This window comes from Patella vulgata, chromosome 6 (genome assembly GCF_932274485.2).
Source record: "Patella vulgata chromosome 6, xgPatVulg1.2, whole genome shotgun sequence".
NCBI classification, from domain to species: Eukaryota; Metazoa; Mollusca; class Gastropoda; family Patellidae; genus Patella; species Patella vulgata.
This window is the reverse complement of record NC_065884.2, coordinates 46,278,760-46,295,283: the sequence shown is the minus strand read 5'-3', so window position 1 is coordinate 46,295,283 and position 16,524 is coordinate 46,278,760. Positions and strand designations below refer to the sequence as shown.

Genomic DNA, 16,524 nt, shown 5'->3' with positions numbered 1-16,524 from the left:
CCTAATGACGGACCGAAACTGCCTGATAAAATGGCCGCTTCTTGTATGAAGTTTCTTGTACGCAAATAATGTAAAAGTATGTATTACCAAGGTTGTGGACCCTCTAGAAGGCACAATTTTTATCCGATTTTGATGAAACTTAAAATATATACATGTATTTGCATATTTGAGGCCATAAGTTCCTGGATTATGGCCCCAGATCGTATGAAAAATCACTTCTTTTTTTTAGCTTGTTCTCTATCCATCTTTTGCTAAATGTGGTCATATCTTGCCTGGCAACCACTGGTTTATTTGATATAAATTTATCCCAGCAGTAGACATTCACAGTTACACGGTTTAGTATTGGCAAATGCAATATAGATGTCAAACATGTCCAAGTATGAACATGGCCTTAGATTCACGATAACCCAAGTCTTTATAACAAAATATACCAAGTTATTTATCAGTATAGGCGTGTAGGCCTACATGTAGGTTCATGGAATGAGATTCTTACATGGATATCTTAAAGATAATTTTATGCTGAGGACAGGACTTGGATCAGTGTGTAGGCTGAGACTGTTGGTTATTTTCAATGAAATAAAAAGTTTATGGTGTCATTCATTATATAGAGGTCAGTGACTGCCTTCTTGAGTTTAACATCAATTTACTAGCAAGCTATTTCTGCTTCTTATTGATTGGCACAATTTCTCTCTTCTCCTTATATATACCATCTTACTGGATACTCGCAATTCATTCCTTTCTGCTTGAGTACAGCCATATTTCTTACATTTAGCGGAACCTGCAACACACAGCGCCAAATTAATGATGGCTGGCGAAAGAACAGGAGACACAGACATATTCCGCTATTTCAATATTATTCACCTTCATTCCTAAAATAAGTCTATCGATTGTATTTAATATTTAAATCAAAATCAAAAAAGACCTGACTACCATTGTAACTATTGACAGGCAGCAAATTAGAATAAAGAGAAAAAATTCAAAAAGATTATTTTTGGCATGTGTCTTTGTCTTGACAGTAAAAATTATTTATGGGATCCTTTCTTCCTTTCCATGCAAGCCTGTGCCAGGAATAACTTTTAATAATAAATATTGAGGAAATCATAAAGTTCAGAAGCATGATGACATTGTAAGTTGCATAATGTGACCTTTTTGGTTCGTAAATTTCAACTGCAGTACTGACTAGCTATTATCATTTCATGAAAGCAGCATAGACAATATTATTGAGCGTGAATTAAAAATTCTGAGAAAAATTGCTTACAGTATTTAATTTAAAGGTCTAACTACAAATTTATTCTTGCAGTCCTCAAGCAGCTTTTGCTTCAGTTGTCAAACATTTGACTGGTGAGCTGCATGTACATGTACATGTAATGTCGCTATATAAGATACATGTAACTACATATCATATTTATGTGATTTATGGGAGATTTTTACTCCTTTCAAGCATGTCAGATATAAATGTAACTAATGATTAGACCCAACAGTTATTTTTTGATTCATAAAGCATCCTCAATTATTGATCACCATAAATAAGATTCAGCTGTCCCTTGTGAATGGTAGTGCAATAAATATAGACACTTAATCAGGATTTGTTAGCTAATCAGTTTGTAATTATATTAGTTTATTTTTAACTATCGGTTATGCTTGTTATTAAAAAGCAATTTAATTAACACAAAAATGAGCATACTTGTAGCTGAACTTATGGTGTATATACATGTGAGTGATATTTTTTGTTCCATTAATCCACTAAATCATCCAATCCAAATGTACATGATTGTAGGGATTTATTGACCCAATTTGTTTTATGATGCTTGGAAGATACTGCCAGTCTTTTGACTCTTTTAGTACCAGTGTAGATTTCCTTCAATTGGACATTACACAAGCACTGACCTACTTACAATATTTTACATAACTTGGCAGAATGGTCTCAAATTTTGCTACAGAATAAAAAATTTTAAGTCAAGTCTGTTCAAATTGAAAATTATTCTGTTATTGACTGGCCAAGTCCGCCATAGTGCTAATGTCAATTCAATTTTGATTGTGCAATTTAACCAATGAAGGAGAAAATAAGGGATGGATTGATGAAGATGAATCTTGAATTGTACCTACAATCATCAATACATGTATTATTACTTAAAAGGAAAAATAGTAGATATTTATCATTTTGCCTGTAGCATTTTAACATATTACAACTGAACCGGTGTATGACCTTTTATCATGGAAACATGTGTAGCTGTTAAGAAAACAGAAAGCCATCTGGTTAAGTTTGTGATATGCCATTGTTTTAGAGTTTTGTAATATTGGGATATGTTGGAGGATACAGATATTCAAGCTGTCTGTTTCTTCTTCTTTCTTTGACAGCTGAACAGATTTTATTCAGACATTTATACCTTTGAGCCAGCATTCTATAAATGTACACAGTTTACATTAACAACATTCGTTATTGTTAGTATGATATTTTACTCATAAAATCTGTAATTACCTTATACACACGGATTTATCATTTTTTGTAATCTTAATTGTTTTCCCTAAATGAAAAAAACAGGATTTTATTTATAATTGACCACTCCAGGGCTGTCGGTAGTTTTTCCAGATGATTTTGCCAAATTTGATTAGCATATTTAAAAATTGATTAGCAGTTTTTCAGTTTCAACATAAAACACCTAAATAACAAGATTATTTTAATTTCAGTTTATAACAAATGATTAGATTTCATTCTTAAGATTTTTTAGAATTTTAGCACTGCTACAGGTAACTGTGAACATTTCTGAATGTAGACTTTTGGTTACGTCTTATATCTGAATCCAATTCTTGGCAGTGGCTTCAGAAGTCCCACACATTTTAATTCTTATTTCTTCGTTAGAAAACAATTTCGTCTGCTTTTTATCGTGTGTTACTATTTTTGTTCAATCGGACGCACATGGTACTTGTATTTTACGAATAATCTCGATTAACTAGACGCACACGATATAAACAATAATATTTTACGGGAATTCTTACTTTGATGTCTCATTTTACAATACATATTTATTTTTTATATTTTATTTACAATACATGGGGGATACACTGAATTTATTTTTTTTCAAATTGAATACTAATATAATTACTCGAAATTGACATGTCTCGCAACATGAGTGGTACTACTTGATTCCCTATTTCCGGTTTAATAGTCCCAATTCATAGAGTTATGTCCCTGTATTATATAGTATAATGAATTGGGTCTGGGTAGTTCGAGAAGAAAATGTCACATGGAGAATTCAGTTTTGTTTATAAAATTTATTTGATATTTTATACGTTGAAAGTGTTGAGAAATGTGGATAAATCTTTGTGTCAATATCCAAAATGACAGGCATATTAATGATTCGCAGTTACTGCAAATTTTTGATTAGCAACGGACAAAATATGTATCGCAAATTGCGCTGCGATACTGGTTGTTGGCACCCCTGGACCATGCACTCTTTTGATAATATATTCTCTTGATGTGTTTTCTTAAAGGGGCTAAATCTCTAACTCAGTATTTTCCATAACATTCGAAATTAAAAACATGAATTTGAATTCAATATTGGACCATTGCAATCAATGTTGATGTTGGTAACTTACTGTGAAAATTATGGGATCCTAATAGCCAATATCTAAGACACAATGAACATTTTATAATCAGTAAGGTAGCGTACATGAGTCTTGTATATTTTATGTTTTTGAGTGCCATTTGTATAAACATAGAAAAACATACACTACAAGTCAATGTAGAATTAATTAGTAATGGCTGATTTACAAATGCCAAAATAATAATACAAAAATGTGTAGAATGGACTAATCAGGCATAAATTAGTCAATTTGGACTGTGTTACAAGATTGGTAGAATTTTTGCTCTTTAAATTAGTAGCATTGTATTAATAATATCTTTAGCTAATTATTTGATTCACACATTGTATAGAAGTCATATCTCATATGCTATTGAATCAAAATGAGTGACGGATTTAAACATAAAAAGAGTTATAATTGGGTAAACATAACTGGTTCTGTGGGATTCAGAATATCATGTTTAATACGTGATTGAAAATTTACTAATTGCATCATACACTGTAACTATTTAAGATTGAGATATTGTTGGATTCTGTAGAGTTTACCATCTGAGTTCCTAGACCATATGTTGTAGCAACTTTTTTCAGTAGACTTGCCCGAGCGAGTCTTGGTGGAATGGGATTGAGATAAACATGTTAATTGAAGTATACTATTTTAATCTATTTATGCAAAGAAGACAATTACAAATACTAGACGATCACAGGGCTGTTCCAAGATATGTAGTAAGAAAAGAGTGCATGGGTCATACGTAGGATGTGGCGACCGGCTTTAGTACGTGTCCGCTTTCCACGCCTGACAAAAGACCAATGGTACTACAACTGTTCACGTATTTTACCGAACATACATGTAGTTGATTAGAAATTACAATAAATGTTTTAAAAATTGAATAAAATTTACATTAAATACATTAATATGCACTTTTTAGAGTTTAGACCCATTTTTGTCTATTTAAGGTTCCAAAGAATAGAGCCATACACCCTTTAAACACCTACAGAAATATAAAGTAGTCAAGTTTGATAGTCATATTTAGAGTCTATAGCTATAGCCTTGCCTAATTATCAAAAATTCTTTCACTGATAAATATGAAGTTGAAGTAGAGTATTATTCACTAGCTTTCTAAAACTACTTGGGAAATACTAATAAATTTCAGTTAAATTTAGTGTCATATTTTGTTCAATTATTGCCCCTGTCCTTGAAATTGCTTTACTACATGTACATGTTAAAACTTGATATAAAGAATATTTTTCATGCTTGGTGTGATCACAGTTTGAGATAACTGGTATTGCATCGCATTTTGTGCTGAAGAAGTGACTCAACATCCCATTTTGTGATGGAAAAGTGGCTCATCACAGATCACAATAATTGCAATCCATAATCTTGATAGAATTGTTGTAATCTATTCATGGTACATGTACTTGAGATAGAAGTTCTGAGTTTTAGTGTATGTATGTATCCCCTTAAGCGGTTTTTGTGTTTATTTGCTGACACCCATGTCGGTGTGTTCGGTCACATTTATTTGTGGATACTCTGCAGATCACAATTTTGATCAAACTTAAAATATATGTTTATATCCCAAAGATCTTGGATACTCTGCAGATCACAATTTTGATCAAACTTAAAATATATGTTTATATCCCAAAGATCTTGGATGGATTCGATTTTAGCACATATCAGACTGTAACTTCCTGAATTATTGTCACTGATGGTGTGACATCTTGTTTTTAGAGCCCACAATTTTTGTCCAATTTAGATGAAACATAAAAGCCTGTGTCATGACAGACGCTGTGTAGCAGGACTACATGTATATACTTTACTTTTTTAATGACAAAGTAAAATTACAAGTAAAATTGTAGGCATACACAATAAAAAAAAAGAAAAGGAAATAAAATTATTATACATGTACTAATAATTATAACCAGTTGGTTTGTCGAAAAGCTTTCTAGTGGAGCGGTTCATAATATAATAAAAAGTGAAGCTACATGATAAACCAGTTTTCGGTTGTTATAAAATAAGTTTGATATGAACACAGTAAATCAACAAGAATTTGGACTGTACAGCGCAGTGGATGCTTATTACTACCTCCAGAACAATTCTGTTGATTTGTAGTTTGATATTTTTAATATTAAATTAAACCATACTGTATGTTAGTCCTGAAATGACGGTTTGTGTTGAGTGGACAGTAAACTTGATTTCTGACTGTACATGTACTGTTTAATCTGCTGGATTTCTAAATTATAGTTATTTCCCTTGAATCAGTAAGAACATACATGTAGAAAGTGTTATTTTACATTCATGATTTTATTATGACAACAGAAATATTGTTTTATGTAGAAGCATGGTAGATGTATTTATTGATTACATATTATACATTACACATAAACATTTATATCACCTAGAGATTGACTCTGCCCTCTTACATACTGTATATCTGTAACTGTACATGTATATCTGGATATTAACATGCTTGCTTTATTTACAACTAAGAGGGTTTCAAGTTTGTGTTGTTCATTTAAGACATTGATGTCCGGCTCAACAATACAATTAACTTCTTGTAAGCTTGGTTTCAAACATTACCCATTTCACAACATTATGCTTGGCGGGGATCTTCGGACGCATCCTGACGTCCGGCTGTGGTCGTGGATAACAGTCAATTTAAATATATTTGAGACTTCTGCCGTCATAGATTTTATAAAGAGAACGGAGGGGGGTGGGAGGAGGTATTAGTCTTTTGCCGGACTATGGGGTATATTGCGGTCACAGCGACAATATTAATGAATATTCTTGTATAATAATAATTGTATCAAATGCTAATTTATACAAACAAAACGAAGCCTAAAACTACGAACAAAGTATTTGTAATAAAATTATCATCAAACCCTAGACAGGGTATTTGTTCAAATAACAAATATTTTGTAGGTGTACGAACATCCTCGGTTTTGTCCTTTGAGAGGGGTTTATGTCGCGCTTGCGGTGCATCGGACTATGTTTGATTGGGTTTGGTGCAACTGGATGTATCTGAAAGTTACATGAAAAAGGCGACATAAAAGATCTTGCGGCACGATGTGACTGTGAAAAAAGTCAGTTGCATTTAGTTTCAAATGTTCTACCTTCCTACGATCGGTTGCAACATACATGTACATGTAAGTGGTTTTGCAACTGAATGCAGATTTTCTCGACTCTCCGTTATGTCATTGTGTAATGTCCCACGACATTATCGAAGAGCGATTGGACAACACAAATGTATTAAATTTGTATTCAAACAAAGGATAAAATACCATGTAATAGCTTTAAAGAAATTTATTGCTAACCTTAGACGATAGCATCACTATTTTGTACTTATCACATGGCCGCCATGTAATTCCTTTGACCGTAGTTTGGTGTCAAAGGGGTTGGTTGCCCACGATCATAGTCGACATAAGCCATCAAAGATTCAAGTTGCAAGTACATGTAATTGTTCATGTACTTGGTTCCATTTTAGTTAACTTCAATATCAGGCAATATCGCTTTAAACCTCATATATTATATTCATATACACAAACTGAAGAATCAGCAACTAGATTTCAAATATGACCTGAAATATGATTAGCTGAGGTTGAATTTCAAATGAACCTGAATTATTTCTTTCATGTGAATCTCATAAGGGGAGATAACTATATAATGATTGCTTTACTGATGATTCTTCTTTCACTGTACAAGTGAATATAGAGTAAAGTGAATTATTGTAGTCTGTGATAACCTGCATTTCCTTCAATTTTAAGATAGATCCGTAGATTTGCGTAAGAACTATAAACAGTATTATGCATTTGCAGACGTTGACAGGGTTGGTCAATTTATCAGTTTTTTTTTTTTCAAAGACTTAAAGCAAAATTTCACGTTTCCATACCCCTATTTATTTCAATATGGTAACTTAAAGTAAACAACAGCAAATGTTGCTGGGAAATACATTTGTATCAGTAAATAAAACAACCAGTTTTCGGTAAACACTGATGATGGTAAGGTGTAGGCCTACTGCTAAAATAGAGCAATAATACAAATGTAAGTTGGACTGTACCTTGTCCAGAATAACTTGTTTCTAGTGCTGTAATTTATTTATATTTATAAGATTACAAATGAAAATACTTGTTGACATGTTTTAATTATATATGTACATGTATGTATATGTATTTAAATCACTGCTCTGGTGGCCTTGAGAGGTCATGAGGTTGTCTTCTTCAGTACCTTCTAAATCTAGTCTTAGATAATTTTACCTTTTCTACCACTTCTTTTGGAGTAGTACACAAATCTAACCTATTTTGTTATGTGTTTAAAATGAAGTCGATGACAAGCGTTAACGAACGAAAATAATGTAAATAACATTACGAATTGTTAAAAAAAAAAACAAGGTGAAGCGAGAGCAGGTAAAATCGAGGCTTCAGCAGGCTTTGCATTCCTGTTCTTTTTTTTTATTATATATTAATATATTGTCTAGTTGAGTATGGTGTATGCAAATATATACTGATAGAAGGTCAGATTCCTGTGGCTGGAGACATACAAAAATATCAAGATAAAGGAAATTTGATTGATTTATATGACTAAAATCGTTACATATACACTACGTTCTCTTGTATTACATACAGAAGTCAGAGTTTTATTGAAACTGGAGAACAATAATAAATGATTTCCACTGCTAGTTTCTAAGAATTATCGACACGTCAGTTTGTTGAAATTTGTTCCATGGGCCACATTTAAACCCTTGGCAGGCCAGATGTTTGACACCTCTGGTATACAAGATCTGCATGTAATTTTTTTATGTAACTACTTTAATTCTTTGCTGGTTATAAATTGTAATCATCTTTTCATTGGCTGAGTGGTCAAGCAAGGTCATTTAAACAAGCTTCTGGTAGTGTAAATATAAATGACATAAAAGAAAGAAAAGTATGGTCTCATTTTAATTATACTGCCCAACAACCTAAGAATATTTTGGTCTAATTTGTTGTGAGAAAGTAGTGTCTCATTGATCAGTAGTCAAACAAAGTGACAGTGATAGGTTACTCTTAACTTGTGCTTCCAAATTACAGTCGAGAGTATCAATGTTAAAGAACTATGGTTGTCAAACCAACTCCAAGGCTTTTCTCGTCTTGATTTTAGTAACTCTAGATATATCAATAACAGACGGGATTAGTGACTTTAATTATCTGGCATTATAGACTTCCTTTTTATTTGTTAGCTGTATTAATTTACTGATAATGGAATGATTTCCTTTCACTCATTCCAATCAATTATATTGATATTTCACTATATAATTCCCCGGCTTTTTACTCTCAAGCTCACCAGTTACTAGTACACACTTTGATCTCCACGCTGGAATTGACGCACATGTACCTCCTCGGAATCTGAAGTTCTTGCTCAATTCCAGAAAACTTTTTATCAATTTTTTTTTGTCTTTGATACTTGAAATAAGAAGGAAGTTGGTCATTAGTTATAACTTCTGCAATGTGTGGCACACAGACGGTCTAACTCTAACAGACTTCACTTTCTTAGAGTTGTTACAGTATGTGAGTCCTGTAGTAAAGCAGTTTTTCATTGGTCATATGTGTGTATCGTTTCTATGGTTATGTTTAAATGGCACAGCCCACTTGCGATACCCAGGACTGAGTTAAAATTTCATGTTAGATGTATTAGCTGAAACACTGTGATATTGATTACAAAGCAGCTTTATCAAGCTTTTACGAAGGCTGACTAGGAAGATATATATGTGGTTGTACGTAGGATAGATGAAAGGTGTTTTTACTTGATCAGTACAAATTGACAACATTTACCTTTTTATTACCTATATAGTGTTATTCCTCCCACATCAAGCTGTGTTCAATATACAGATTTATTTTTGTATGTCATGTTATTTTGGAGTGAATAAAAATTTCAGTGTGACATTTCTTGATTTATGAGGTGGCTGGGGATTTAGTATAAGTATGGAGGTGTTTTAAAATGTTCAGTATTCCAAAGATATCTATTTAAATGGCACCATTTCTCTAGGATATGTTCTGATCGAGTCACTAATATGGAGTGGAGGGAAGATTGTTCCAGCTTTTCACTAAGTGGAAAAGGATAGATACCTTTGTGTGTTGTGTAAAGAAATATTTTTTTTTTTAAATCAATTATTTCCATGATCCAAACAAGGCGGATTAGAAGCCAGGAGTGAAATCGTCAAATTATAACATGTTGAAATATCCTTCCAATTCAATTTGGGAATTTAATTAGTTATTCGTATTTTGGATACTACCCCAGTCCAATGGCCAACGGTTTTAATTTATATACAGATCTACAGTATCGTGGTTTGGATTTTGTTGTGTATCGTTTAAAAAGTTTGGATGATAAGTACCTGAAATTCTTTATACAAGTAGGTATTTTTTCAATGCTGGGATACTGTAGAATAAATTTCTTTGTTTAAATTTAGACAACCTACATCTTTCTTCAGCAAAACAATTTAATTTTTCACGGATTAAGAAAAAATTATTCATGTTATTTTAAGTTAACTGTCAAATTAAAGTCTTTTTACATGTACCTTAAAGATTTTTGTTTACAGTTCAAGAAAATAACAGAAAAATATAATTATTTGTAAATTATTACAAATGTATTTTTAAGTCACAATTTTAATTGCTTTTGATTAAATGCAGATTCAGAATATTGATCAAATTTTAAATCATTTGATGATCTAAAAAATTTAATGTGAAGTGTGCAGTTATTTGTGGTTGCTTCATCGACATCCCCTTTATTATAAGAAGTGCACTCATGAATTATACTCAGAACAATACCTACTTCCACTAAACTTCTAACTGAATTTATTGCACACAAAGCTTATTTGAAGGGTTGATAAACATTACTGATTGATCGGTTCTTAATTTACTTTTTTTTTTCTTAATGAGAAATTCTACTGGACATATCTGTGGTATTTTACCTGCGAACACATTAAATGATTTTTCTTAGCAGGAAAATTGATTTTAATGTGATCGAAGACATCATGAAAGATTTAAAGAAATGTTACCAAAGTCCTAAGAAATTTGTAAACTTAATGTTTAAGAAATTGGTTTAGGGGCAAAATTTAAATTTGAAGTCTTTTGATTGGATACCAAATGTGCAACTAAGAAATTAAAAGATCAAAGACTCCCCTGAACATAATATTGACTCTTTCAAGAGTTAAAAAAACATTTTGTTTGATGGTGTGGACAGAAAAATTGATCGTTTTTGTATTAAGAGTTGACAGAGGTAAAAGAGTGTAAGGTTGGCTCGGGAAAATATAAGTTATATCGACAGACTAGTTACTACTGTTTCTCTTGGACATCAAACTTCTCAGTTTACCCAACTGAATTATTGATGCTCTTTTATTTCTGCCATCCTTACGTTACATCAATATAAACTATTCACATCTACATGTACATTAGAAACTAAAACACATGTATACACGTTAATAGATAAAACAGAATAGATTCTTACATGTTAATTGTACATCAGGATGTAGTGAAATAGTCTGAGAAACTTCTAAGCCATGTACACATTCTTTATGGCTGCTCTTCTAAATGGTAGGATTTCAGTTTTAGAAGTGCATTTTAATGAATGTCCTACAGTACCATAGGAGTAGGACATACAAGTAATTAGATTGTTTTTAAAAATATATTTTAGATTAGTTACAAGAAGATTGTAGGAAAACATCTTCATGTTTATACTGGTACACACATGTACACGTAACTCAAGAATTGTAACTGATTATAATTTTTTTATTGAAATTATATACTACTTTCTTGACTAAAAGTTATTTAATATTTAATAAGAATGTATCATATCTACATGTAATGTTTTGGCATCCAGATGAGATCATTGACCTCCATTTTGTGACTATATACATGTTCTGGAGTGTAAACATAGGTTTTCAACTTGATAATTACTCTATCATTTCCTGTGTATTTACTATTATTTCTGTGATTTATTCCCTAGAAATGCAGGAGACAATTCACACACTTTTGAAAATAAGTTGCGTATTGAATTCAACTGTAAAGGTACACATGTACATGTACATCAAAATTTAAAAGTATTTTTACTTAGGAAATGTCATTCACATCAATCACTATAGTTACGTATTTTAGGGAAGATTATTTTGTATGGTGCATATTTTTAGAGTTTAAGCCGATTGATTCTGCATAAAGCATATCATTTTCTTGTTTTTCTATTGTCAGGAATTAGCAACAGTTACCAAAGAATTAAATCAATCCCGAGACCAACTTTTGGAAAGAGAGGAAGAAATAGCTGAATTAAAAGCCGAAAGAAATAATACAAGGGTATGTATATCAATGTTTTTGCTTCAAAATTCTGGGTTAGTATCTACACCTTGTAAACAGGATGTTATACCCAAAACTGTTGTTTTATTATGAAAAAAAGGCAATTCTTTTGAATCCTGAATTTAGTTGAGTTGCATTCCACTTGCCAGTCAAATGAACATGAATTTTTAGATAATTTATCTTTAACATTGCTTTCCTGCATATGAACTGTGTGATTTGATGATATTTTAGCTTGTATTTGTGTCGTAAGTCGTTATCCATTTACAGTTATTGTTTTTTAAGGCGAGCGATCGCTCTTGAGTGCCTGTCACTCCCCTTAAAATTGAAAATCGCTCTCCTTTACAAAGTCGTCAGAGGTTTATTATCATTTATGAAACCAGGAATGACCTCCTAACATGCAGTTATTGATGTTCAGAACCATTTCCCATACACACATCATATCACTCTCCTTAATATCAGATCACACTCCTTAATTTCTAAATCACTCTTATCGAAACTGGGCAAAGAACTTTTTTTAGGGGAGCGATTTTTTCAATTTGTTGATTAAGGGGAGCTTTTTTTGGCTCTCCTCTAAAATACAAACAATAACGACTGCATTTACATGTACCATAAATATCAAAGCCTAAGTTAAATGAATTCTTGGATTATCCTTTGCCAACTTCAAAGTGTAAGTCTCTCAATGTTCTCACAACCGTTAGCCATTTGATGAACACACAAGAAACGCTCCTTTCGTCTGCCAGTTAGGGATACCCTTAAATGTTTTTACTGTTGGAGCCACATGGGTATTTTTCAGTCAATCCAGTGTTTTTCTAGTAAGTTTTCTGTCTCTATACTCTCTACATTTACCAAATATGCCATACTTTTATTGGAAATAACCTTATAAATACTTTCGTGGGAATGTATCTTTACCTTAAGATCTTTCTAGTCAATACTAATAGTATGGATGTGAACATAAAGATACAAGAAATTTAGTAAATGTACATGTACATGTAAGATACAATATGTACTTTAAAATTCTTTCTGTCATTAAGTTTGAATGTGCCATTGAGGAAGCTGTGAGATGTGAACTATAAAATATGTTTTAATGTTGCGTAAGATGGTATGATTAGCTATATTGCAAAATGAAGTTAAGAAATGAAATAAAACAGCAAAGAAGATAATATCAGAGATGTATATTTTAATGAGCAGACTAAGTTGATAGGTTTGATATTTTGTACATAGTAACATGTACATGTATGACATGGATGTGTAGGGAGTGGTTATTATTAGGCAGTACAAAAAGGACTAGATTTCCTGATACATGTACATCTTTATGTACATTAATTCTTTTTCTCCTAAATTTTCAGATATTCCATTTGTCCAAATTTTTAGATGCGTTAAGATTTTCATTCATTTCATTGCATCATTTAAGATACATGGCAGTGTTTTCGCCTACTCAGTAGACTTTTCCTGTAGTCATTATTTGATCTACACAGGGTTCATACATTTCCTGGAAAAAATGGAAAGTCATGGAATTCCACCTATGCAAATTTCAGGCCAGGAAAACCCGGAATTTGAGTATTTGACCATGGAAAGTCATGGAATTTTCCCCTCCATGGAAACGTGAAAATTTTGTAAAAAAGATAATATTTTGATGGCATTTTCTAGGGTTTATGATTATAATTTGAATGGGGGTTGTGTTTTTAAATAAAAAAATAAACAAGCTATATTCATATGTACAAATGTCAACAAGAATTTTGATTGGAATAGTGTAAGCACTTATTTTAGACGATAACAAAAGTTTGAACAATGACGAATGTCGTGCTTTGACATTGCCCTGCGCGAGTGCTATTAATTAGCAGACGATGTCACTCAACATGCTAGAGCGACTGTTACCGACAGTTATTTTTTTATATTTACCTTCATAATTTGTAAGAAGTTGATTTTATTGCATGGAGATGTAGATTAACTTAATTATACATGGAGATTTAATTCAGTAAAAATACTACATAGAGCCTTGGTTATGGTATACTTCTCATAAAAAACGTCACTGCACGCAAGGCGCTAATTTTGGTCCTGCAATATGACGGTTTTGGTCCTTGAAATTCATGGAATTTCATTCATATTTTAGCGTACGATCCCTGGCTATGTACATGTACATGCATATTTGTTTTATAATTCATGATAAAGCTATCATTTCAACTGTCAGTTATGTCATTTCAGAGATGACCACTGTGTCTTCAATAAGTTCATATGGAAAAGAAAATTTGCCACGGGCTGTTATTGTTATTTTGAACAAACGTTATTGTGGTATGTTAGAGAAATTGTTTAATTCCCCCATGATTGTAGTTATTTAGTGTACTTATTCCTACGATAATTCTCTCTATTTTCCTAATTGATAATGAGAATATATTTTATATTGGTACTTTTCACTTTGACAACGGCTATTTGCTCCCTGGGGGAAGAGTAATAATATTTATGTGGCAGGAAAATCCAATGGTGTGGTCTGAAATAACAGTTCAATGGTACCAAACCGATACCATTTAATTGTTCGTAAACAATTTTCTAATGTAGAAATGGCACCGTCCTCTTTTTAGCCATTCATGCAGTCGCTCGAGAATGGTGAATAATTTCTGGCTATTGTTCTGGTAATATATTTCCAATGGATCATAATTCCTATTTCATTTATTTTGCAGCAGACAAATTAGATATTGATATTAGGTTATCAAAGTATCTCAAATTCTAACAATTTACTTCTCATTCATAATTGATTCATTTTCATTGGCTAAAGTTGTTGGCTAGATGGAGTACACGTTTAGTCTCGTGTTGACGGTGTAATATCACACAGTGGGATGTTATTATATATGAGAAGTCACGTGTAGATTTTTACCAATCTATGTCTGTCATGCATTATTGAGTAGAGTAGTAGTCTCACCTTAAAACAATTTATATAATAAATTTATATGATAAAGTTATGGAAACCATACATGCGCATGTATAATGACCCTCTTTTTTTTATTCTCTGTGTTCCTGATATATGTATCACTTATATTTTTAGTAGTCTGTCTTTCATGTATTATTGAATACTGTATTCAATAGCCTTAACCCAAAAAAATTTATATACGATGTAAGATCATAAACTATATGTTTCCCATTACACAATTACATGTACATATGCATAGATTGTTTATAATCCAATGGTTGTGGTTCCTTTTGATATTTATGCATTTCAGATCATAGCTTTCTGGATTATGGCCCATGATTGTATGAAAAATCGCTTTTGTTTTTAGCTTGTTTTCTATCCGTCTCTTGCAAAATGTGGGCGCAGGACAGTTGCCCCGTGCTTTTAACTTTTAAGAGAAACAGGGCATATGCACTCATAGTCTCGTTGTTTTGCCACCCCTGTTGTGTTTCTTGTTGATTGTGATTCAATTTTTGGCTAGCCACGATCATCATTACTAACGTTGGTACGATAATAAACAAAGTCACAATTATTCATTTTTAGTAATTTTTAAGTTAAATTATCCATCTCAAAATGTATTCATACGCAATAAATATCGCAGGCTGACAATGGCATCGAGAGTTGATTATGGTTTGGATAAGTTAATTAATGTCTAATTAATAATTTAGATAACATTTCGGGCCTAAAGAAAGACCTGCAATAGGCAGATTTAACTATTGCATAATGCATGTTTAAAATATGTTTTATGTATCTTTGCTTGTGTTACACTGGTAAGCATACTTTTAACACAAGCTTAAGCAGGCTTTCATTTTTAAAATATGCAATTCAGTGGCTAGACACTTAATCATTTTTACATCAAAATACAATTTACAGCAAACCTTGAGGCCATACATTTTGAAACAGTGTAAATACATGTAAGTCTGTATGAATTGCTAAGTTCAGAAAATATTGATCATAGAATTTCTAAGAATTAACTATTTGTCCTAAGGGGTATTTAGCTAAATATAGTTTTACATGTACCGATATGTGTATATTTCAAAGTTCTAAATATTTTTGGTCATTTTGTGATGGGTTTAGCCCTTAAATTTATTTTTTTAAACCAACAAAAAATCATTATTTTAAAAGCATCAATTGCTTTAGTGATAATTATAATATAATATATTGGACAAACGATAAATAATCTTTTTTTTTTTTACCAAAAACTAGATTTCTAATGAATGGGGAAAATAAAGGCATTGTAATATATCATATAGATTTTCCAATAACAAATAAATAATTGTAGAACAAATAACATTAATCCACCTTATTTGACATGCTGCTATGGATATAATAAATAACATACTGTGTCTTTGCAATGGATACAATTCACATCAATTCTAACATAATCTTTATTGATATAAAGAAGGATTTAATGAATTAATACCAATTTTCTCACCCACACCCACACATTACATCTAAGTCAGGCATCTTATTATGTTATGGCTGGATAGGAAAATCTTATCAACAGGTCTAAGATGATGACGAGGTTAATAATTGATAGTAATATTATATTTACTTTAGTATTACCATTTGCAAGAATACTTGAGTTGACAGCGATCTATCATACTGTGCTGTGTAGGTTGGTTTTCACATATTATCCATATATGTACCCTAGCTGATGTTGCAGTTTGATTTAGTACCCTGTTTGGCTCA

General features: G+C 31.9%; 1 protein-coding gene across 6 annotated transcripts in view; it reads left to right on the top strand.

Annotated features, from left to right (window-relative positions):
- LOC126825605 (liprin-alpha-1) overlaps nucleotides 1–16,524 on the top strand; it is a 101,168-nt gene that overhangs the window by 9,899 nt on the left and 74,745 nt on the right. For all 6 annotated transcript variants that reach the window (XM_050555291.1, XM_050555289.1, XM_050555292.1 and 3 more), the window contains exon 2: nucleotides 11,790–11,891. In XM_050555291.1, coding sequence (XP_050411248.1) covers nucleotides 11,790–11,891 — 102 coding nt within the window. The remainder of the gene's footprint in view (nucleotides 1–11,789; nucleotides 11,892–16,524) is intronic.